Raw genomic sequence first — 26,154 nt, 5'->3', positions numbered from 1 at the left:
CTGAATACATAAAAAAGCTGAATTTGCTGAGCAATAAGAATATTATGAAATGGTACTAGAATAGGTGCATCCCAAATCACACTCCTAGATGGCACACTATCTTCTGTATATGTGTGATTTCCGCATCTCTGCATGCTGTTTGGATTTATTATTAATTCATCACAAAAGATTTGTTTGTTTAGTTTTAAAGTTGCTTCTGACTGATTTAGTTGTAAAAATATGCTGATGCAAAGAAGTTGTCCCCGCAGTTTTCTAAATACACAGTCTGATCCAAAAAAGTTAGGGATAAGTGAAATGATCAAATGACATTAACCCTAAAATAATAAAAAACTTTTTCTTCTATATATTAGTCTTTTTTAACTAAAGCGTGTATAATAAATAAGGTTTATGGGTGTGAGATTTAAATACATAGGTAAAGGTATCCTGATGAGAGTTCATTTTAATCCTAACATGTTTTTTAATTTATTCGTTTTTTAAACACTATTTTCTATGTCACACTGACTGTAATAATGCATACTGTTATGTCAGTATAGGGTTGTCAAACTATAACTGCACCACAGACATTGTTTTTCAATATGCCTTGAACAAAAGTGCTTTGCTATCACACAGTGTATTTAGTAATGACAAAGTCCAAGAACATGGATATGTGGATATAATTATTTCCCTTCCTTCCATGCAGAGCCGCATGTTTAGTCTAAAATAGTGCTGAATTTAAAATTATGCAAATGTAATGTTTGGTATGCTAATCATTATTCCAAGCATTTGGAAATTGCATGATAATTATATAGAAGCAAGCTTCTACCAGAAAAAAGTTGATATTAGAGAAAGTCAACTCTGATTGTGAGAGCTTGTCTTTTCCATCTTGCAAAAGTAATTTGAGGTTGACTGCTAAGAGCATTGAAGTGATTTTACAAATGCAACCCTAATGATAATATATTACACATTTGTACACATAAATATGTATTATTCTTTTTTATCAAAACGACATTACCAATGATGAAAACCAGAGGCTTTGATGACAAGTTCAACTCTCCATATGCTCAGTCAAATGAGATAAAAAACATCACTGAACACATTGTTGTTGTGCTGTCATGCTAGGATTTGCATGCAAAAACATATATAACATGGAAATACTATACAGATATTTGGGTTAAGTCGCACTTAATCAACTGAAATTGGTCGTAAAACACTACAAACACTAGCTCATTGAAACTTTAGGGAAATGCGGAACAATATTCTTTATTCAAGTGCATCCAAGTGTATCGTCTACGTAAGAGAACTGCCTGTCTTCATTTTCCTGTGATTGCTAGCTGTCTACATGTTTGTTTAGAGAATCACCGCCCATTTAGTCATGGGTCTCAACTCCTGTTGTTGAGCAAATCAGACGTCAATGCAAATCCTGCAGCGAGATTAGAAACAACACAACTGGCAGGTTACTGGTCCAGGGAATAGGGTGGAGAGAAAAGGGAGGGGGAAAAGCCAGTGGTCACTAGCCTCTAGCAAATTGAAATCTTAGCAATTTGCTTAATAAAATTAGTTAGATCATTGACTTCCTCATGAGGGGTGATTTGTTTAAATGCACACAAACCCGCAGTGCAACTGCACATCCCTGCATTCTTGCAAAGACATCCATCGGAAACAACATCTATAAAGACTTATAGACAAATACGTTCGTGGGACTAGGTTTTGACTTTTGACTTTCTCTTACACGAGGTTCCACGAACACAGTGGGTATCTGGAAAAATGTGTGATGCGTCAGCAGAGGATGACCCCAAAATGGCAGAGGGCGCTGGCTTGGTGTCAGAAGACCAGCCGACTCCCTCTGTAAACTCTCCGGAGACTGTTGAACTAACGCAAACTGAGGAGGGTCTCCCAGGGGCTACCCTGACCTCATACAGCCCACTGCAGACACTGCACCGACCCTGCTGTCTGGTCCTGGTGCTGATCTTGCTGGTTCTTTCTCTTCTTTTCAGCTGGGCGGTAGTGCATCTGAGCTTGGGCAATCGTAGCAAACCCTTCAGGATTTCTTCTAGCTACAACCAGCCCGGTAACATGGAGACAGCGATCTTTGACTCTGGTTTCACCACCAATTGCACCATAGGTAAGGTTTTGACCTTTTGATAACTTTTTAAAACCTCTTGTGGTGCTAAAACAAATAAATTGTCTGTGAGAGTGAGGGTTTTTCAGCATGACCTTTTTGATTTTAAATACAAAAAGTTTAAAATCGACTGACAAACAGACTTTTTTCTATACTCATGATTCACTGTTAGTATTGTCGTGTGTGATGATTTTCAAGCTGAAATAGCTATGTCTTTTTCCTGAGATTTTACATTTCTGCTGTATTTCTTTGATTTAAACGTTGTTCTTTAATCCTATGAAGAGAACTACCTTTAAATCTTCAATGTTCTTTTTATTTCAAAGATTGACAGTACTGTGATGGTTTGCTTTGCTGTTTTATCTTATTTTTTTTATTTTTTTATTCATTCATTCATTCATTCATTCAACTTTATTTATATAGCGCTTTTTACAATTTTCATTAATACAAAGCAGCTGTACATGAGACACATTGAATACAAGTATTTATTTATCTTATGTTGCAATAATTACCAACTGACTGTACACTTTGGCGCTTCTTACATGGGTATTTATAAAAAAAATAAGCAAATGGACATGAACAATATTTTGAAATTTAACTGGTTGGATTATTTGGATTATAAAGACTGCAGAGTGTAGTGTTGAAAAAGCACAGTGTGATGTTGCCAGGGACAGCAGGAAAGTATACAGTTCAGTGGTCAATATTCAAAACTTTTTGACCACAGAATGCTGCAATTGACTAGAGGGTCATGTCAATAACCAAGACATAAATAACAAAAATAAAGTGTCACTTTATGTCCATTTTGGAGAGACCAAAGCTTCAGCTTTGATTGATTAATATGTATTGGAACAATGTACAATACATATTGTTAACTTACTGCCAAGTCACAATATACAATTTAATGCTTACACATTTTCAGCAGGTTTTTTAAAGTCCCTGTGAACCGGAAGTTGCAATAGTTTTTACTTCCGTATTCCGTAATTTCGAAGGAGAAAATTAGGAGAAAAGCCATCTCATTTATCTCATTTCAGGGAGGCAGTGCATTTTCAGATTTTAACTGAAGATTATGAGGGTACATGAATTTTTTAAATATAATGACCCACTTTGATAAGCTATTTACTATAAACACTGCAGTATTTCATGAAAAAATAAGAATTGTCACTGGGACTTTCAAATTAGTTCTTTATTTATCACTAACGTTATTTAGTTAACATTAGCTTTATTTAGTTATCATCGGAGTAAAAAAATATGCTCAACAAAAAACAATGTTTTACAACGTTTATTAATCTAGTTGAATGTTAATTTCTACATATATTATCACATAATCACATTCAAGTTGTATAAACATGAGTTCAACATTTATTTATTAACATGAATAAACTAAATTACCAATAGACTTTAAATGAACATGAAGACCAGAAAAAATATTTATAGAATAATAAAAAAATATAATATAATAATTATTAATTCATTTTATAAAAGCTGTGCTGGACTTAACTCAAATTTATAAGATAAGATCAATTTCAAAGATAGAAAAACACATTATACAACAGTCTGATGCCTTGAAACAATGCTTTTCAGTATTCTCCAGACTTTACAACCATGCTTGTTGAGCAACTGTCTTTTCCCACTTCCTCATTTAAACCACATTTTCTGCAGAGCCTTCATGCCTTATAGAACAACTACAGCAACTCAATTTTTTCTCCTCACATTTTTTTTATTTTCTTTTTTTCCTGCTCTGTGCTTCCTGATTCAATAACTGGCGGGGAAATTGCCCATGTCTGACCACAGGGAACAGAACGCTGCTTGTCATGCAAATTCAGAAGCAGACAGATCTCTAATTGTTTCAGGGTGGTGTAGCTCAGTAGCCTAGTTTCTTGGGTCTGCCCAAACAAATCCCTCCGGGAGTCACTACGTTCGACAGGCTGTTCCTGTTTTGAGGCACGATGTGTTCTCTGTTCTTGCTGCTAAATGCCCTGTTCTCTCCTTCTCTAATCTGTTCTCGCTTGCCATAATAGATATTAGCAGATTGACACGCTTTACAGCATGGCTTGTCTTCCTGAAGCACCTGCCACTAGATCTCGAATTACCTGCAGGCTGCCACCCGAAAAGGTGTTCGTTTGACGTGCTGATTTGCAAAGCTGAGGCCTGTGTGTGTGTGGTTGTGTTAGATAGATGTGCTTGATAAGGCTTGAAATTCTCTTTTAATGAGATTAAGTAATTGCTGTAATCTAAGATGCGCTACAAGTAGCCAGTTGGTTGTTTTTGTTGCATCAGTTTTGCTAAATTATCAAGAGCGTTCATGAGGCAAAACAATCATTTATTTTTTGGACGAAAATGTGTTTGGTTGCAAAATTTGCTGCATTGTGTTCTGGGTGTTGCTATGCTGATGTTGACTCCTTTAACAAAGATGATTTTTGATAAGTTACTATTAATTGTCTTATTAGTTAATAATAATGGTTGATTTTTGCCAGGTAAAAATGGTTGGAATTTGTTTTTTTGCCAATTCCATGGCAAAATTTAGGGAGAAATGATATGAATTTGACATTTTATGCAAAAGCAAATGGCAAAGGTGTTATAGTTATACTGATTGTTACAATACAGTACAACACTTTGACCCTTAGACATGGCTCAATTTCATCCACTGGGATCCATGGAATTATTTTATTCACCCATTCTATCCACCAGATGAAGCGGTCCAATATCTTAGAAAAGTAATAGCACACCTCCTTAACAGGCAGTGCGATTTAAGGTATGATTCATGTTCCTACCACAAAGGTGTGAGGTATACTGAACTGTGATACGTACAGATAGGAGTTTGTTCAAATGAATTAAAGTGGAAGTGATGCTTGCCTTAATAAAACCAGTGAGATTTTCTGGTTCTGTGTGATTTACACTCCTGGTAGAGCACTGACGTCTGTAACCATATGTAACCACCGTCACCCTCTTGCTGCCTTCACCTCATACTCAAGACAGTGCGGAGGTGTAGATCATCCAATCATAAAATGTTAACTCACTCCCTATTTGTTTCTGTCTGAGTCATCTGCTTTTTGCTCCCTCCGGCAAATCTGATTTTGATTACACCGCTATCATAAAAATGTGTCTGGCAGGCTGAGTCGAGCTCTGCAGAGGTTTGATGAGGTCCATTTATATTCTTTGAGTTATCCTCTCTTTTTCTGGTGGAAGTGCGTGGTGAAGGACCACTGCAGTGCCGTCCTGCAAGTGCAAAGTGAAGGTGTTCAATTTCCTATCATCTCTCACTGTGAGTCAAATGACTTTCGGAGAAAGTGTTCCTCCTCGGTCGATTATTTTTACGGTCACTTTTAAAGGGTGTTTCGCTAATTAACTTGCTTGCGCTAAGGAGTGAGCCCTACTTGAACAAATCTAGCTGAACGGTTACAAAGAGGACAGGTTGTGGGCCATCATTTGTTTGTTTGAGTGAACCAGACAAACAACCATGTCTCAGAGCAAGACAGTCATGCCATTTTAATGAATAGCATTGCTTTGACTTCCATTGCATTTGTTTATTTATTTTTTTGTTCAGATTCATAAAGTATTAACCTTAAGGTTATATTTCTTCCATTCTTTAAAAAATTAATGATTAAGTTACACAAATTTTAGGAATTTAAATGTTTATAATGTAGCAAAACATCCATGAAGATAAAATTGTATAAAATATCAAGATACTACATACACAAAACCCTCTCTTTCTCTGAATGCATTCTTATTTTGCCAACAGCCATTCAAGAAAATGAGCTGCATTTATTAATTTATTACTGCAACTTGCCTCTAGGGATTTGAACCAGCAACCAAATCTTCCCCAGGCTATACCCTTCCCTATTAAGCTGTGCAGTTGTCAGGGTTTAACACTGAAATACCTGCTGCTTTGCAGCCTGGGATGGACCGTGAAAGTACGCCAAGCCTTTCCCCCAACCATCAATCATTCAGACCCGCGAGACTGAGTCAGTGAAATGAGCTGTGCTGTGAACGGAGTGAACACGAATCTCAGGAGAAGTCTAGTGGGCATGACACTTAGGTCTTCTAGTTAGATTATGGCTGGAGAGTGTGTGCTCAAAGGTGCAAAACAGGAGTTTTGAACGGACTTTTGTATGGCATATGATGTCAAGCTTTAAAAGCGTATAGTGCTTTTAAGATAAAGAAGTAAAAAAATATGATTTTTGGTGGTGATGATGATTAAGTTGATAGTGTCATCAGCAGCAGAGGACACACCGTTTGATTATATTACACCATGAGATAATTAAATAACTGTTAGATGAGTAAAAGCGGAATGATTACTGACTATAATTTGATCTGATGGCTGGTGTTTATTAGGTATCAGAAGTTCTATAATGAGTGTGTAAAAAGTGTATTAGCATCCCCCTTGCATCTGTATTTAATGGTGTTGTTGAATGCTACTGTTATATCATAATTTACACAACATTTTAGACATTAAAGAAGGATATTCGCTGCATTGTCACATTTCATTTTGCTGCTTATTCTGCAAAAAACACTCACATTGACAGAATTTCCTTTGAATTTGCAAGTTTGTAAGAATAGTGATATTCACAGTGTCATCCAATGTCACCATTATGGCAATTTACTGATTTGTAGACCACATCTTGTAAATATTTTGTCTTTATAGGGCGTATTACCCCATGTGTCACAAATCAGTACAAATCTGTACACAACAGAGCTAGAAAAGTATTTGTGATACTATCCCTTCATTTGCCAGCTATTAAAATGTCACCATAATGAATTGTTTCCCTGCTGGACTGGCCCACTGCTTAAATCAACAGCATCAGATGTTCTTGGACTGAGCTTGGCTTTGGGCACTAATGACAGGCCTCAAGAAATAAAACAAATGTCATTGTTTAAACAAACTACCGGCTTCTATATTTATATTTCAAATCATGACTCATAATAGTTATTAAAATTGACAACAATTTGCAGTGACAATGACCAGAAGTTATCAATTGTTAGTGAAAGTGGCCAGTTTAATAGGATATTAGTGATTGTTGCCATTGAGAGTCTCAGCAGAGTTTGACTTTATGCAAATAAGCAGCAATGCTCTGTGTTGACCACCAATGGTAGCATAGAAAATAAAGCACATGATCTTTCTCCTGTGTAGTACTTAATGTATACATGCTGCGAGTATTTGCTGACATACAGAATACTGTAACAATAAAGCTGTTTATGTGGATAGCACTGTCCAGACAAGTGGATGTTGGAAGCATTTATTGGAAATATACTGTTTCCATGGCAAAAGTTTGATTGCTCATCTCATTGCAGTTTAAGAGAAACAGTTAAACAGATCATACGTCTTTCTTATGGGTTGTTTCATTTCCTCATACTATTACATACCATTAGTTAATATTCATACTAACGTTATGAAGATGGCTTTTGAGATAAAATTGCTAGAAAGTGCCATTTTGATTAGCCGTCAATAAATACATTTACATTTTTGTGTGCCTGTGCTTCAGCTCTTTAGTTTCTACCCCTTCCTACATCACACTTCATCGTCTCCCATGTTCCTACCCTGTAGGCACTTAATTCTTAACTTGTGAAATCCGTGTTCTTCTTTCAGACTACAAATTATTTGTAAAAGCCTGCATTTATTACCTGTCTTGCCCCAGGTCTTCCACAGAGATATTTAGAAAGTCTACCATCAGCAGCAGCTATCATCATTGTGCCACTGTATATTTAAGCTTCTTTCAAAGGACCTACACTTTTTATTTTTTCAGGAGAAAGGTCAGTGTGTGTAGGTTGCACTTACATTTATTTCCTGTGATAGAAATAACAAAAGCTGTAATTCTTTTCTGCTACGAATAACAATTTATTTAACTTGTAGTTAAAAAGTTCATTTAAAACTGAGAGTGCTGTAAGTCACTTAAAACACTTGACAAAAGCAGATTTTGAGAAATTAAGATTGTAAAATGGTAAGGATTAGAAGAATGACTACATTTTAAGTTTTTATTCTGTGGAAATGTTTAGGGGCTGTCTACTGATGCATTTATGTCTGCGAAAGGCCTGCTTTTTTTTGTTCCCTAGGAAGTGCCTAGTTTTTTTAAGAAAGCTAGCGCTCAACGTTTTTTCAACGCTCGGCGTTTCATAGCAACCAATGCGTCTGGTGGTTTCAGCCCTGTAAAATAACTTGTTCAGTAGTACATTAAAAGCAATACTTATTTTTTTACTTAAAGGTGCAGTTTGTAAGAATTTTGCGGTAAAATATCCAAAAACCACTAGTCTAGTGGTATATATTTTGTTTAGCTGAGTACTTACAATATCTCAAATGTTTCCAACTACTCATAAATCGTGGGAAAATCTCCATTCTAAACAGTGACAATGGGCTGTCCAGTCGCCTGTCAATGGCGTCATATCCGCGTTACCCTTTGTTACAGCCTTTCATGACGTAGAAACCGTATGATAACAGTGTGGTGGACAAATGCGGAAGTAGAGTCTAGCGTCTATTGAGCAGTCCCTTATTTATGGACCACAATTAATCGCAACATTTATAAAGCTTTACCACATCCACTAACATGATTTCTCCTTCCCGTCTAATTGATGGGCTTTAGCGAGTTGAAGACAGAAGATCCAATCATTCCCACTCCTTCACATTGTCATCAAGCTACAGCAGTGTTGTTATTTAGATTGTGCGCTCTCTAGCGGCGGTTTCTACAAACTGTACCTTTAAGTCCATTCATTTTTCTTAAATTTACAACATTTACCATATTCTGTTAGGCGTATGTATGTCGTGGCTAATATCAATGGTAAACCTGTGGTAAAAGAGGGTGCTCTGTTTTGGATGCTTGTTTCCAGCATGGAATGTTGGTTAACAAATGTCCCCTTCTTGTACAACTTTCCCAGCAAGAGTTCCTTTGTCAACCGGCTTTGCCAGAAGGATCATATGTTTTGCATGGCTATTATCCAGTCTGACTTAGCATGTAAATCCATACTGGTCAGAACTACGGCTGTTTTTTCAGCTGGTAAATAAATATTGGGGGCATGTCATCAGACCTAAAAGGCAAAACCTTCGTTTTAGCTGTAGGTGTTAGAGCTGAATCCGTCTTATGTTTTACTGCAGTAGCATACAAAGTGTCCACTCCTCTTGTAGCCACTGAATTCCCCATATAGCCTAGTTCTTTTCCCTTAACCTCTGGAGTCTCCTTTTCAATCATCTTCAAAATGAAGCAGATTTAGCTTTAATGTGTCCGTCCAGCTTTACCAAACACGTCGAAAACATCAAGGCACCTGGCTACCTTGGAATCAAAGAAGGTCTAGGCCTCTGAGATGTCACGAAGCAGACAGACTGCCCTCTAATCTCTCTTGGGCAGCCTTTTATATAACGCTGCTGGCCTTCACACTGGCCTGTCTCGACTTGGTCTAGAACATGAGATAGCCATGTCAGGCATTCTATACCCTGTGAATGTATAGCTTCGGGTTAATATTGTCTTTGACTTATCTGTCATTCTTCCACATAAATGGACCATTTAGTTATAGTAGTTTTTTTTTAATGGTTACAGTTCAAAAGTGGGTAGAGCTTAAAAAATGTGTTAAAATGGTTAAAAGTGTCATTCAAAGAAGTGAACAGTGTTTTCCTCAAATCCTAAATGTTTTCTTTAGATGGCACTGTAATCACTGTTGGATTTCAAAACAGATTTTTTTCTTAGTAAACATAACACAGGCTTTCATAATGAATAAAAACAAACATATTTTAACCCTTTCATATGCTGTGGGTGGCAGCTCTGCCCATCACACATACTGTAGTTGTGTTTTGAAGTGCAGTAATGATTTGTGACAGTGCATATTCACTATCGGTTTAAAGAAGTATCAATTTCAGAAAGAAAAACAAGCAGGCTACTCCTTAAGATCCACTCACTCCTCAGACTGACCATCAGTGGGCGGAGCCAACAATGTGATAATCCAAAAGTGGGTGTTGTTATAGTACACAGCTCATATAAAATGAATCTATCATGTGAAGTCACATTTCAGCCATTTATATTCATTTTTTTCCAGAGAATGATTGCAGAAATCTTTTTGTTACTGATAAGGAGGACAATTCAAGCTATGAATCTTGCAGGAGGTGTCAATGATTCCAAGTAGGGCTGCACGATAATTAATCGCCATACCACTAAATGTTATTGTAAAAAAAATGGCTGCGAAATGCAATATGTCAATATTTTTTTGAATGCGTAGCTTGTCCATGAAGCACGGCTCTGGGATTAGTAGGAAATGCTGCTCGCTCTAAAAGCAGTGCGAGGTTGAGTAATTTATAATGTGCAATAAGCAACACCCGTCAAACATGATCATTATAAATATACTATGTTATCATAAAAATTCCTGATGAGGCTTGAGTAACAGTCAAAAAAGATGTCCATAGGCATTTCCTAGATTCTAGAACGTGTTGTGGTCTTCTTCTGCAGTCCGTAATTGGAGTTTCCGCTCGAGACCGGCCTATGGCTTTCAGATACAGCAGCATTTTCCCGTTCTTGTGCTGTGCATAAATCATGTGATATTTATCGTCGGTTTATCGTGACAGCCTTAAATCCAATTTGACAAAGGTATATAACTGCAACTCAAGAATGTATTAAGCATGTTCAATGTATGCATGGACAATGTTGCTGCATACTTGCAATGTATTGAACAAGCATTCGCAGTTTCTGGCAATAGTGAAAATGGTGGAAGTACTAACATGTATTTTGGCTCTTATATATTTCTTTGCAGGAACACACACCACCTTTTACCAATAAGAGCTTTGGTTTATCAGCTCACTTTGTCTTCCTCACCAACTTGTCTCCTCTGATTTGTCTGCTTCTCTAATGCAGCAGCCCCAAAACGTCTCCAAAAAGTAGTAAAACAAAATGAAACAGTTTTCTTTTGCATGCGTTTGCCCCTCAGGCAATGTGGAATAATCTGACAGAGACAAATGATGCCACAAACCTTCGTTGGCCAATCAAGCATGGTTCCAAACAGTTCATTGAATCCCTAAATAGATGCCCCCCATTTCGACTCTTGTCCTGAGGGAAGGTGGTGTGTAATCCAAGGGCATTAACTCCATGACTCTCCTCATAGATCAGACACATTGGCTTGGACTGCCCCAACTAAGACCTGTGTGCTCATCTAACCATTCCTGGGAGTTGGGGGCTTTCTGAGGCCGCTGAAAATGATTGAAGCTGAAAGTAGAGTCCACAAGTTCACATTCTCATCTAAGCACCTCATTATTAAATGATAAAGTTTAGAATGTAAACAGGTTTTACTTAAAATTGTGTAACTAAAGTTGGATTGTAGTTAATGATTCTGGTTCCTAAATGACTTGATGGCTTTTGATTCTGAATGTCTGTTGGAACCATGGCATTTCTTTGGTAGCAACACTTGTTTAGTCCAAAGGTCTATTACATTGTCCATCATACATTACAATGGTGCAGAAGATTCAAAAACAAACTAGGGAACATTTTCAGCTAAGAAAAAAAAATGTTACAATGTTATTTTTATTTTATTATTTTGAGTCATGTCTTGTACAGTTTTGGCTGTAAGTTCACAATTTCCATGAAACAACAATATTTTAATGTGGCTCAGTAATTTCTGTGGCGCAATGAAACATGACAGAGTATTTAAGTATGAGGTTGTGTCTACATCAGAGGAAGAAAGTAGACATTAAAAACATAATATAATTTGGTTACTTTATATTGAAAGCACTGTATATAAGTAATTGCTTAAAGTTGAAGTAGGCTTAAAACAAGGAAGTGAAATTAATAAAAGATACAAAAATAATTTAAAGGTCAGAGGAAGGAAGAAATGCAGGAAAGTACTGATAAGTGATGGAAAGATAGGAAAATGCTGGTATGAAAAAAAAGCAGAGGGCATCAGAATAAAATACCGGTCAATGTCTTTGATCTAGGCCGGTTCAGATTTACCATTATCTCACTTATTTTATATTTATTACTTACTTTTTTATATGAGCTTTTTCCATGCTGTATTTAAGTCCCTAGGTACCACAATAACATCTACAATGTGCAATGAACTTGCAGAGAAAAACAAATGGTTTATTTTGTCTCATCCCATTAGCCAGATTCTCAGAAGCAGGATGCAGAAAACCTCTTTTTTTTAATGTTATCCTTGATACTTTTGAGAGAAGCACAGTGTGTCCTCTATGACTCAGATGCTTTACTGTCATCTCGTTTTCAGCTAACACATTTTGTGCCGTCTTGTAGCTGCGTCTTTCTACAGGGCACAATGCAAACGCTGATCTTTCTGCTATGGCGAACACACACGCATCCATCATCCTTTATACTTGCACACAAAAATCCTTTTCATCCATTGAGTTTATTCTTTGCCCCATTTACCTTTACATTAGGGTCATAGCTTTAGTGTTTGATCAAGGTCAAAGTGGCTTGAAAAAGCTTTTAATTAATAATGAAGTTCAAATAGCACTTAATACTAAATTTGTAAAATAGCTGGTCCCAATGTTTAACATGGTTTGTTTTTTGTGGAGTAATATGTGAAAAAGGATACAAAAAAAATCTGTGCATACAGTATGTGCATCTAAAAATATTTACATGATTTGTATACAAACAAGTTACTTAACCCCTTCCAAAGTGGAACTGGCTACTATTTCACATCATTTGTTGTGCATGAAGTGTGGTACTTACATTGCAATATTCTTATGGAGAGGAAACAATATTTCAGATTCTTTCCATGCTGTTCATTGGTGACCCACAATTCAGCATGGTGGTGCAATATTTACAAGATGTTGCGTTTGTGCAGCAGAGTCCATCCACGACCATAATGGTTTCCCCATGTGCAGTGACAGATTCAGAGTCTTTTATCTTAGCTTAGTTTCATGAATGTTTTCCTGGCAGTGCTATGACTCACTGTTACGGCTGACTGTCAAATGCCTGCTGAACAATAATTAAATCATTTTTGTATCTACACACTGATGCTAGTACGACATATCCATCACGTGCTTGTTCTTTTATCACAAAGCATCTGCATTAGAGGAGATTGGTGTATTAATACATTTTAACTTTGTTTATATTTATTTTCTCTCCATACTTACAAAGAGTTTGATTAAAAACACTAATGTATATATATATATATATATATATATATTGTCTTTAGCAAGAGTGCCATGCTGAGCTGTAAAACAGAGCTATTAATTGCTATGCAATTAAATGAGCTGATAGGTCTCGCTCAACGCATGCAAATGTGACTTTTAAAGACGTGTCACTAGGAGACAAATGAAAGCGTGTTGAGAAAAAACAAAGCGTGAGTGAAAGAGAGAAAATAGAATGTCTTCTCTACTAAAAGGTGATTTCTTATCCGTTGTAAACGCTATGTACACACTTGCTTTGTCTTCTTACCACAACTGAAACTGTATTAGCTATGATCCAAGATACAAAAGGGGATTTTTTACAATAATGATTGATCACTGATAAATTCTCAAAATTGATCTGGGTCTCTGCGGTAATGAATACTTGGACACGTCACTCAGCGTTGGAACATTTTAATATCAGAGAGGCAGCTCTCACCCTGTATTTTACCAAAAACAGTATTCCGGATCAAGGGCACATTATGCCTCTGTAGCTGCCAGTGATAAAAATCACATCTTCCTTGTTTTATTTTTTTAAAGAAGGAAGTAAAAATGAATCACATCACTGAGCCTAAGCTTTTTTCGGTTTTTTCGCTGTACAATCAGTCTTTATCATTGAACCCCTGGTGAGCGCGGCCCGTTTGTACAGCTCCAGCAGCCGACTGTCTGCCATTTGCATAGATATTCAAAATGTGGCTAGATCGTGTTCGCTGTGATGCTATCAGACACTCAACTCGCATAAATCCTGTCACCACACGCTACTTATCTGGGCCATTGTTCCGTTCCACATATTCTAAAATGTGCTAACGCTGAAAAAGCCTTTACATCTAATGGTCCATATGCAAAAAAAATCTACAAAACACAATGAATATAGTGTTGTAGAAAAATGATTCATATCACAAAACAGAAAGTGGAATACATTCATGTTAAAATGTTGCCCATGCCTGTGTTTGTGTTTTGTTGCCACATTTTTGAGTGCCTATTATATCTTTATTGGACGGAAAAGGGCTTTTGTGTTTTTATTTGTTGATAGCCTTTGTCAGTATCCTTTCCTGTTGCTGAAGCTATAAAAACAAGTGAGACTTGGCTTCTTTTATGTTCTCTTTCGGCTCATTTACTTTCACAAAGTGCTGAATTTACTTGATGTCTTTGTGTTTGTTTGTACAAAAGCTTTTAATGTATCGCTCCGATTTACTTTCTTGGCAGACACTCTATTGGAGAGACATAAAGCAATCCTCTGTCTTTAGCAATACACCTAATGTCCTGCTGTAAAAAAGATATATGATGAAAGTGAGGTGGCAGTAGGCTAATGGTTAATGATTTGAACTGCTTGAGCAAACAGTACATCCCAAGTAGGGGTGACCCTGGAATCGTAGAATTACTGGCATTAAAAATCTGTTTTATCACCACTGTGCCCTTGAGGTATTGAAACCTAGGCTGCTTCAGGGGAACTCTCTCTGTAATTAGTGTCTCTGATACCCTCTTGTCTTCTTACTCACAGAAACCTCTCGAAACGTCACTCTCCGGGGCCGCTATCACTGCAGAGAGGGCAGAGAGATCAATGTGAGCCAGCTGTGTGACTTCAACCCTGACTGTCCACAAGGGGACGATGAGGGAGAACATTGCCGTGAGTATTAGTGTAGTCCATTTGGAGGACGGGGGAGCGGGAGGGTGACAGCAGGTCTTTAATGAAACCATAGGGTGTTTGCTCAATATATAACAGAAGTTGTGTTCATTAGACATTGTGGGAACTGTTCTGCCTCAGCAGCCATCTCTTTCTGAATAAAGTGTATAAAATAAAATGACCAATGATAGGTAAATGAAGGAAATGTAGTAGTCCATAATGTTTCTTTAATTTGAATTATCGCTCAAACTTTAAGGTCCAATTCTCGCTATTAACAAACAATTAACTACGACTTTTGCCTCAATAAACTCCTAATCTGGTGCTTTTTAATAGTTTGTGTGATTGTGGTTTAGGTATTGGGTAGGATTAGGGATGTAGAATATGGTCATGCAGAATATGTGTTTTATAAGTTCTAATAAACAGCCAACATGCTAATAATATGAATGGTAATTAGTAACCTGTTAATAGTGAGAATTGGTCCCTACAATAAAGTGTTACCGAATTATTTTATTAGGGTAGAAGTTAATGCCTGTCCTTTTATACTAAATGTGCTGGGGTTTTACCATGCATCTTTAAAAATACTGCAGTATATTTGTTTTCAGTTTGTTAAGGGACACTGTTTCTAATGTCATGCTGGGAAGATAGCATTGAAATGTTCAATCAATTAATGTCACTTTTTACATAAAATAAGATTATCCTCTTTTCTCCTACAACTTATCTAAAGAGTATACAATAGACACTGAAGATATCATTCACATCACACAAGAGTATATATAATAGCATTAATAACAGAACATAGTACTTTTCATTGTAAGTATAACTATTGTGATTGATGCTATATTATCTTAAATGTAACTGTAAATTTAGTATAAGAAAATGTATAAAGTACCAAGGTAGATTAGTTGAAGGGATAGTTCACCCAAAAACTTCCTTCATAATCGACTCACCCTTGTGTCATGTTAAATATGATGGAAGAGTTTCCTACAGGTTTTGAGTGACATGAGGTTAAATTATGACAGAGTTTTAATGTTGGTGGAAAATATCCCATTAGATTAGAATATGGCATTATTCATTACAAGAAGATGCTGTATTTAATTGGTATTGCCATTTGATACCTTTATCATGGAACTGCTACAATACACTTTTGTACAATTTTGTTAGTGTGCTGTAAATGTTGTAAATAGGGTTGCCTAACTACTGTATAACAATGAGCTGACCTGACATTGGTTTTACTCTATTAGGGATTTGGGACAGTAGATTTCAGTCACACTTCCACTGTAATTTTCTCAAATTATACATTTAAAGTCATTACAGCCGTACAATTAACATTCGGAATACATATATCCCACATTTACAGCATTTTACAGCATGTTATTTTATAATCTCCCTGTCTGACAGCCCTACCCCTTCACTTCCTGATGCTTTATGCATGTTACTATTCTTACTATTCTTTGACCTTTAAGGTTAGCGCTCATCGCCTTATTTTTCTGCCATTTCTTCTCATGGTCTACTTTGATTGATGCAGGCAACCGTGATATCACTTCACAGCACATCTCTCAAACACAGTAGGCCTACATACTGTATACTGCCAGATGCAATTGGAAATTAAAAAGAAAGCGAGCTATCTTAGTGTGTACAGAGCATTGTACAATTTGAACAGAGCAGAGGTTCTCTATGGTGTCAAACATATCAGTACACCAAGTGCTTTCAGTGTTTCATGTAATTTTTAACATCGAGTGAATTTGTATCACATTGAGAGCAAACTTAAGGATTGTGTGGAGCACACACATTCAGATAAATGTTCCTTTGTTTAGGAGAAATCATACTGCTGAAGGACTCATTTTGAGATCAATAGGTCCTCACAAGAGCAGTACATACAGTAGGCCCTGCGCCACGAGGGGGCAAAAGGGGGAATTGCACTCTCAGATCTGATTTGTGCCCCCTCAGTTTATTTTCTCTATGGCAACGTTTAAAACGAGGCTTTACAAAAAATAAAAACTGCATTGTGTTTGTGTTTTCAAGACTAACTGAAATAAAGATAATAGGCTAATGAACATTTATTTTAGGTTTCGTCTTTATCTATTTGTTCTAGACGCGTTCTGGCTTTGCGTCTCCATTTTCCAGGGAAATGTAGATTAATAATCGCACTACAAGATGATTGGACAGAAAGGGATAAACGTTAATTTCTGTTAGCGGCATAACTATTTTTATTTGCTGCCTATCTACTGCATGCATCTCATTTAACACTCCTCCACGTGTAAGGTCAGCGGTGAGTCGTATGATTCTGAAAATAAAAATTAATATGAATGTAAAATGCAATACTATTATAAGTTTGAGTCATGGTAACATAGAAAATGTTTAATATGTGTGTAATCAAACAATAATCTTGTCGAGTTGTGAGCTACAATTTTCCATTTTAGGCATTTGTGTTCAGGCACATGAAACAATACGCAACCAGTAATATTAAAAAAAATATATATAGTATAGGTGTGGATTTACCCCACATTTATTCGCAATGTTATGAAATCATAGATTGTAGTTTGATCTACACTGCGTGTGAAGTAAAAAAAATTGAGAATGTACATAAGAAAATATACACATCGTTTTTCAGCCATGAAGAAGAACACTGAAAGTGGGGGTAAGCCTTACAAAGATGACAGCCATTAAAATGTAGCTGCTTTTTTTAATAAGCCCCACACTCGGAGCCAGCAGCCAGCACGAGCACAAATCACCAGCTACAGGCCCAGTCCCAGACTTGACCCCAACCACCCCTGCTGGTGCCTGATGACTTCCGAATAGAGAACCCACTTCAGATCTGCTTGCAAACATACCCATGTTGAATGTTTAATGGCAAAAAAAAAAGTGCATTCTTAAGTAGTTGGTTTAATGGAAGGGAATGGCTGGGAATATTCACAAAAATCCGATGCAGACTTTTGTTTTCCATGTAGTTTATAACTTGGGCTAATGCTTACAAGGCCTTCACACTAACCGGCTATTCTAACTGGAGACATGCAATGGATTCCTCAAAAGGATCTTCCAGGCATGCGTCTGCAAAAGAACATGAAAATGCATGGCTCTGTGGAAGGAAAGGGAATCACGAGTGACCTTGTAACTGAAGAAATTGTGAAAGCAGCAGGCTTCAGGCCTGGTAAGGTCGATATTCTAAGAGGATTTCAAGTTCATTGTTGTAATGGTACATAAGATCCTCCTTCTCCTTGATCCTGCAAACAAGATACTTCAGGCTGAATCAACTGATCTCTACACGTGCATAAAACTTGTACACAGTGTGTGTGAGTGTGTTCACAATCTCAGATGTGATAGTGAGTTTAATGTAATGATGAGCAAGAAGGAATTTCTTCCAAAATACCAGAGTAAAGGGCTTCAGCACTTTGTATTTGAAAGTTCTGTTGGACAGGGTGACAAAGTAGATAAGAATGAATGCAAAATACTTTTCTTCAGTACGTTGGATACTTGTAAGTCGCTTTGGATAAAAGCATCTGCTAAATGACTAAATGTAAATGTAAATGTAAATATCATCATGGTTCAACAAACGCAATCGCTGATCAATTTGTACAGACCGAAATCTTTTGTTCGAACCTTGATGGAGCCCTCTTGATGTACTGCAACAATTTACTGCGTTTCTTACTGCCATGCTATTGGTTTACACAGTGCTTAGGAACAGAATAACATTTGGGGCATCCACAGCCACCTGTGAAAACAATTTTTCCACCCTCACTAATGTGTTCACTCAGCACAGACGTGGCATGTCGCATCAGAGGAAAGCACAAAGCATTCAACTGGCATTTGAACATAACCTGACAAATAGAATGTCAGGACAAATTGGTGAGGATATCCAATGCCAAATCAAGAAGACTGCAGCTCTTCTAAAAATGTAAGATGTCTGATAAAATTATTCTACATTTTTTTTAAATATTCAGTTCAATTTGTTTTAGTTTGGTCTGTTTGATTAGCTGTACAGTATATACGTGTTTATATATAGTATTTTAGGGAGCACTGCGTTGAAAAAGTCTTAAAGCAAATCTTGTTTTTGGTTTAAAGTTAAGCCCCCTTAACAATTTCAGGTGTCCCCTAAGTCATTTCCTTCTGCAGCCCGTCTGACCTACAGTAAGACTCTACAACGGTAGTATCTTTTATTTAAAGTTGAAAACATGAACCTGAAAGCACTTTTGTTGGGTGTCTACACATTTAAAGCTCTAAAGTGTATTTTAAACACAGGTTGTAAAAAAATAGTGACTATCCTTATTATCTGTAAATACAAATATTTTAAGTATGCACTGCATGTTTCTTTTCTTAATGCAAAACAACCAATGACTTAAATTCAGTTAACTGGTACAGAATATTGTGTTAAATGTAAATTTAAATTATTTGAAATGACAACTATATAGACAAAACTGTGTTTTTTACTGCATTTACATCCATTTGAAACCCCTAAGTTTATTCACACCAATAATGATAACTATATCAGCATCCACAACAACAGAGGATAATGTTATTTTGAAGCCAATTTTATTGTACAGAATTTTGAAACACTTTTAAACCCATGTTTGGCGTTTATTTTTTGTTACTCAGTCAGTGTCCGTGGCTCTCGTGGACCTGCTACAGTTTTGGGCTTTTAATTCAACAAAATCAAGCTCTTTATGTTAAAATTCTTCACATATGTTTACTTAATCCCAATTACATGCAAAATATGCAGAATGTATGTCTAATATTTGCCCTGTTCCGTTGTTAGATCGCACTATTCAGATTAGATGCGCATGACTTTATAGCAGTGCCGCTTGTGCTGTTTAAAGAAGACGCTCAGCTTGCGCAGAACCTCCTGACTTTATACCTGTATAAAGAAGACGCGTGGCTTCGCAGCTTGCATTGTATAAAGAAGACTCGCATGAGTTTATAACTGAGAAGCTTGCTCTTTACAGACAACACACCTCACTTCATAACTTATTTTTACTATGGACTACCAATTTGGTAGACTTCGCCCAACCCAATTGACAATACCCGCAGAACTTCCAATCATTCGGCTGTGCACGTCCGGCTGGCCAAGAACATGGGGCGGTTCTATGCAATGTACATACCCACTGTAACGTCGTAGTCGGTGTTATGTTGGGATTGACCTCTTTTTCTATGGTCTTTTGCATGCACAAGATTTACATGAGCAGGACGAAATAATAGTGTTTGAGGCTCACGAAATGACATTTCCATGTACAAAAGTATTCTTGCTTAACTAGTTTTATAGTTCATTCAACTAAAGTGTTTTTATTAGTTTTGAAATATACATTACACCAAAGTAAGTCTGTCAATTAAAATTTTAGTATTTTCAGTTTTATCTGTTACTTCAAGTAATTTTTTATTATTTGGGAATTTTAACTAGAAAAACCGGTGGAACTAGTTATAAATAATTGGACATCAGGGTTGTTACCAAAAAATATTAACTGGAATCTTTCAGTCACAAAAAGTAAACCACACTAATAAACCAAGACATAGCTTTTAATTCATAAAAGTACTTCTCATATTGACTGAGCACACATGATAAAGTGATCTGGTTGACAGACATTACATTTGAAATACAACAGCAAACTTATTTGCTGAACTACAAAAAGGCCGATTGAACATGCAAAACATAGTTATTTTTTGAGTTTGTTATAATGAATCACTTGCTACCATCCATCGATGCATGTATCTGCGGTCTTCAATAAAGAAAACATAGGTTAAAATATACAAATATACAAATGAATTTATTCGAGAACAGTGTGCATGTATGCCTCATTTACGTTAGGCTTCTTAGTAGCATTTAAATCATCTTGACTATCACCTCTTCTGGTTTGATACATCCTGATCAGATCTTGAGCACGGACTTCCAAGTCTTTGTGGAAAGTTGAGTGTAGATTCATCCAGTGATTCTTTTAAATTTCTGCTTGGACCTGGAACTAACATTGGATAACAGAGAAAAACATGAATGAATAATTCACCCAAGTTCTCAAATAAATACTCAAACTCATGCCATTTTAGTTGAATAAACTGCACAGGCAAAAACACACAAATTAAGCCCACGTTACCCTAATAACATATTTCTACGTTAAGCAATAAGTTTAATAGATTTCGCCACAGAGACATCAGAGCCAGCGACAAATTTCAGAAGCACTTGTCCTAGGTGAGGCTGCATTGGGCGGGGTGCATGAGCACTGAACGCCTGGTGATTGCCTGGATCTCGCCATCCGAAAGTATCCGAGCAAATTTTCAACAAACGCTATCTTTATTAAAGCGGCAATCTGTAGGATAGCCTCTTTGTCGCCATCTCAGTTTGTAATTGCTACTGCAGGTGAGGTATTTCTTTACGTGAGTTGTGATTCGGCACTGCTCATATGCATGGATGAGTCTGATGTTTTTAGTTGTGGCCTGTGACAGTGCAGTTGTGAGAATCATCGCTGTACATCAGGAGCGCATAATAAAAACAGATAACATTGCAGATGATATAGCACGAAACAAATAAGAACATAAACAGACACAAATAGCGCAAATGGTTCTGTGTTGAAGTCTTTTGATATTATTTCGGTGCGGAGTCATTTTGTTATTTTTCATGGAAACTCCCATGAAGTGAACCGGACAGAAACTGCCTGTCACTCGCATCCACACGCTGGCTAGCAGCCGGAACCCCTTCGTTCTGTGTACGAACGTGACGAAATTACGCATAGACGAAAGAAACCATCTAAGGATCTCCGGGATAGTCGACCCGACAGGGCAAATTACAAACCATGATTACAAGCTTTCCGCAAGGATAATGACACAGTTTTACTACAAATTTTTATTCGAAAGAACTTGCGGACAGCCGCTTTAACCAATCGTATATTTGAAATTAAAACAGATACATTCTCGCCTGAACAACTCTTAATACTACATTTCATGACCAAATAACAGTATTATGGGCATTTTACTGCGTACAGTTTTACAGTATTGCTGTCTTAAGTACATATATGGACTAGATTTGTCTTAATTAGTTCAGCCAACATTCCCCATTCTGAATGTTGACTGGATTTGAAAATAACCCTTAATTTAATGTTTTTAAAATATACTTTTGGTAATTTAAAATATTGTGATTTCCTTACTAAGCCCGAACAAAAATACGGGTTCAACTTGTATATTTTTGCCCTTCCAACATTGAATTAATTGTCGTTTTGAAAATGTAGGTAATTACAGTTTTCAATTCTATGTCATCTTTAAGGTTTTAGTATAATGACTGTCATACAGGCCTGGGCAAAAAATTATATTAATAAATAAACAAAGATGGTTCCTCATAGATGGATTTATACAATTATAAATAAATATATTAATATCTATATATACATTTTAAATATTATATAATATAATATATGAAAGTATTTAAAAAAATTATAGTGCTTTCAAATTGATTAATTAGCATTAATTGATACCAAAAGTTTTTTGTGTCAATAAATACGTGTATACCTATTTATTTATATAAATGCACACACACACACATAGCCTATATATTTAATATATTTAACAAATATTTACATACATTTAAATACATTTTATATTTAAATGTATCTTGTGTTTAATTATACTGTATATTAGTAATTTCCTAAATTAATACACTTACATGTTTTTGTGTATTTATGTAAAAAAATTATGGCACACACACACACACACACACACACACATACTATAAACGCAAAAAAAAAATGTTGGAATCGATTATTGATAATTAACCTATTTGAAAGCAAAACAAAATATATATTTTATACATAAATGATAAACAATTAATATATATTGTTATTACTTTATACATGTTTAAAGCAGTGCTGCTTAAGACCTGGGGGTGGGCTGCAGTTTTTGAATCACTGATGCAGAGTGCTGCCTCTCTAAAGTTGTCATCGCTTCTCTTGCTAATCCTCATGAGTGTGGTCACGTGTGGTCGATGTGTGTACTCTCTCCTAGTTAATGGCAGTGAGTTAAGTGTTGCACTTCTTCCCTCAGTGGATGATTAGGTGATGCTACCTCACACCTCTCAAATCAATCCATCACAAAAGCGGAAATCAAATTTAATTTTTCTGCCTGCAGCATTCAAGACAAAAACAAATGACACCCACTCAAATGTTGAGATTTTAACAAGATTCTGAGCATTTACTGTTGTTTATTGTTAGAACAAACCTGAATGTCACTGTTCATGCTCAATATGCCACCACAGGAATTGATATCGATTAGCAACTTCCTAATCATTCTCTTTTGACATGCATCGAACACATTTCATTTACACAAAAAGGTTTCGTTGACTCTTTAATTTACTTTTTTGTCAAGCTGGTTGATAATAGACTTACAAAAAACAGATAAGATGTGTCTACATGAGACTCTGCAGTTTTGAGAATATAAATGTAATATATTTTATTTTTTAATTAAAATAAGGGCACAGATATTGGTCTATAAATGGTCTAAACGACAAAGAAATTGATAAAAGTAAAATAATGATAAAGAAGCAGAGGATCTTCTTTTATTTAATTAAAACATGAAACGTTTTGACAAGACAACTTTAAAGAAGCAAAACACTAGCACAGACTGTCAATCTGAACTGTCACGCTTCATCCTAAAAGCAGACACTGCTTGAAAACATGTCAATGTCGCATGTCATTTTATGCATCTACTGTTGCATGCGAGCAGGCTATTTATCTTTAGTAATTCAGTAAATCACTGGAGAGCAACCATGTTTTCTTGCTGTATTAAACCTTCAACATAATTGCATTTTTATGCATTAGGAATATATTATGCATATGGAATAATTGTCAATAAACCCATAAATTGTATTTTTAGACTATTCTTATTCTTTTTTCAAGGAAAAAAAGAACTGTTCTACATTAACAATGTCTTTCTATTATCTATTTGTTATATTTGATCCTGTGGATAGAGACACTGCTTGGCAACATGTCATTCTATACGCTTAAACTCAGATTATATGATCACTTCAAGCTAAGCCTATAGGCAATTTATCCTCAGTAATGCAAGTTGATCGCTGGAGGGCAAGCATGTTTCTTCTCCCCATGTTTCTTAATGAAGGTCAGATCCTTCCCTGCAGCCCAGAGAGGGCCTGAATGAATTGTCTGTTGAAAGGAGGACTAGGGGGGCGTTGCTAATATGGCCTTTCTTCATTTTATTCCCTGTCTTTCTGTTGCTTTACCTGAAAAACATACCCTCATTTGCACTCAGGAGCATTGCTTATCTCTCAGATTTCCTGTTATGCCTCTTCAGACATTCATAAATGGTCAAAGACTTTTTCATCAAGGCTTTCCAGTGCTTGAACTAGGGGTACAATTGTGAGCCCAATTTCTCTTGCTTTCGGCTTAGTGTTCTTTCTCCACCTCCACTTTCTTTTACTTTCTGGTCTCTCAGTATTCTCAAAATGTCTTATTTTATTGTTTTTTTTCTTTAGGTCAGTTCCTTAATGGAAGCTATTGCTCATTTGGAAGGGAAGACTGCAGCTGGCAAGTGGTTCCAGGTAGCGGTCCCCAATGGCGGGTCCATCCATCCATTCCCAAAGGCCTAAGAAACACCTGTCCATCATCAGGTGCTCTGCCCAAACTTCTTCAAATTAAAATCAAATTGTTTAAGAAGTTTTCCACAAAAGTAATATCAAAATTTTTGTTAGTAATTTTTAAAAGCTCACAAGCCTTTATTTTCAAATAAAACTTAGAGGTGGACTTTTAAGGGACAAGGTGTCAATATTTCATGTTTTTTCTTTTGGTAGGATATTACCTTTTGTGAATTTGTTTCATGTCTTTCATCACTCTGGCAGGGGCTGTGTTGGCCATTGACAGTCAGCCCAAAGGTCAGCGGGGATTAGCCCAAGTCCGAAGTCCGCTTTTCTTCTACCCACTGCGGAATGCCCCTTGCATGGTAAGAAGGCTCCACCATTTTCTGTATTCCGCAAACATCCATAGCTGGGGCATGCTGTGATTGTCCAATAGGCTGGATATCCGAGGAAATTCAGTTTAAGCAGTTTCTATCAAGTCTAATTTGGTGTTGCTAGCAAATGTGTTCTTGCCTTTGCACAAAGATCTCAACACTACATCTTTAGCCTTGCACAGAATACAAATATTAGATGAGCAATTGGGGCGATTTTACATTATGGCCAGTAAGAGAAGAAAAGAGAAAGGCTATAGTAACTACACTGTTTCTGCAGATTCTATGTGTGTTGTGTTTAGTAAGCAGCTTTTTTCATACAAATCTGAAAAAGAAATCAAATGCAAAGAAAAACATCCTTAATTGGTGTCTGCTTTACGTTTGAGAAGCAAGCATGTGATTTAAATCTGCAAAAAAAATCCTTTTTCCCTTTAAGTTTAATTTGATATACTGCTATCGATCACAGAAGCACGGCGGCTAGCCAAGGTTGAATCTACATCCTCGGTCCTGATTCTGCTAGCCCTAACTGCAGCGTTTGACACTGGCAATCACCAGATACTTCTAGAAGCCTTGTCATCTCTAGGAATCTCAGGCTCTCAACTCCGCTGGTTCAAATCCTCCTTTCCAACAGATCATCAGGGTGTCATGGAGGGGCTCGCTGTCCACTGCTCACCACATGATCACTGGGGTCCCTCAGGGATCAGTGCTTAGACCGCTGCTTTTTTCAATCTACACAACATCCTTGGAACCCATCGAACGGGCACATGGCCTCTCAAATCACTTTTATGCTGACGACACCCAGACGATACCAATGTAGCTGCACGCATTTCAGCCTGCCTAGAAGACATGACAGCTTGGATGAATGAGTATCACCTCCAGCTGAACCCTGCCAAGACAAAACTACTTGTGTTTCCGACACACCCCACGGTGCAAGACGATATCACCATCCAATTTGAAAATACCACAATCACTCCTTCCGAAACAGCCAGAACGTAGGAGTCGTATTTGATGAAAAGCTGTCCCTCAATTATCACATTGCAAAGACATGCCGATATGCCTTATTCAACATTAGAAAGGTTATTAATGCTCTCCTTGCTGGTCTTCCTGCAAAGGCTATCAAACCGCTCCAGCTGGTTCAGAACGCCGCAGCACGCCTCATCTTCCAACCACCCAAAAGGGCTCCTGTGACACCATTTTTCATCTCTCTCCACTGGCTACCGGTTGAAGCCCATTTTAGATTCAAGTCACTAATGTTTGCCAACAGACCTATAACTGGATCTGCACCTTACCTCCTACACTACTACACCCCATCAAGATCCGTGCATTCCTTAAGCTAGCGGCGTCTTGTATTGCCTTCCCGTAAGGGCAGTAAATCGCTTTCCCTCTCATTCTCATTCACACCTTCCTGGTGGAACATTCTTCCTA

At 36.8% G+C, this 26,154-nt stretch overlaps 1 protein-coding gene across 1 annotated transcript in view; it reads left to right on the top strand.

Moving 5' to 3' along the window:
• The first annotated feature begins 1,723 nt into the window (after positions 1-1,723).
• The window catches only part of LOC130417021 (ALK tyrosine kinase receptor-like), a 75,977-nt gene continuing 51,546 nt past the window's right edge, over positions 1,724-26,154 (top strand). Inside the window, exons 1-4 of the mRNA XM_056742360.1 lie at positions 1,724-2,101; positions 14,683-14,808; positions 24,260-24,394; positions 24,623-24,723. Coding sequence (XP_056598338.1) covers positions 1,744-2,101; positions 14,683-14,808; positions 24,260-24,394; positions 24,623-24,723 — 720 coding nt within the window. The 5' untranslated portion in view covers positions 1,724-1,743. The remainder of the gene's footprint in view (positions 2,102-14,682; positions 14,809-24,259; positions 24,395-24,622; positions 24,724-26,154) is intronic.

This window comes from Triplophysa dalaica, unplaced genomic scaffold, assembly GCF_015846415.1.
Source record: "Triplophysa dalaica isolate WHDGS20190420 unplaced genomic scaffold, ASM1584641v1 Contig8, whole genome shotgun sequence".
In the NCBI taxonomy this organism is placed as follows: domain Eukaryota; kingdom Metazoa; phylum Chordata; class Actinopteri; order Cypriniformes; family Nemacheilidae; genus Triplophysa; species Triplophysa dalaica.
The sequence above is the reverse complement of the archived record's forward strand: the minus strand, read 5'-3'. Positions and strand labels throughout refer to the sequence as shown.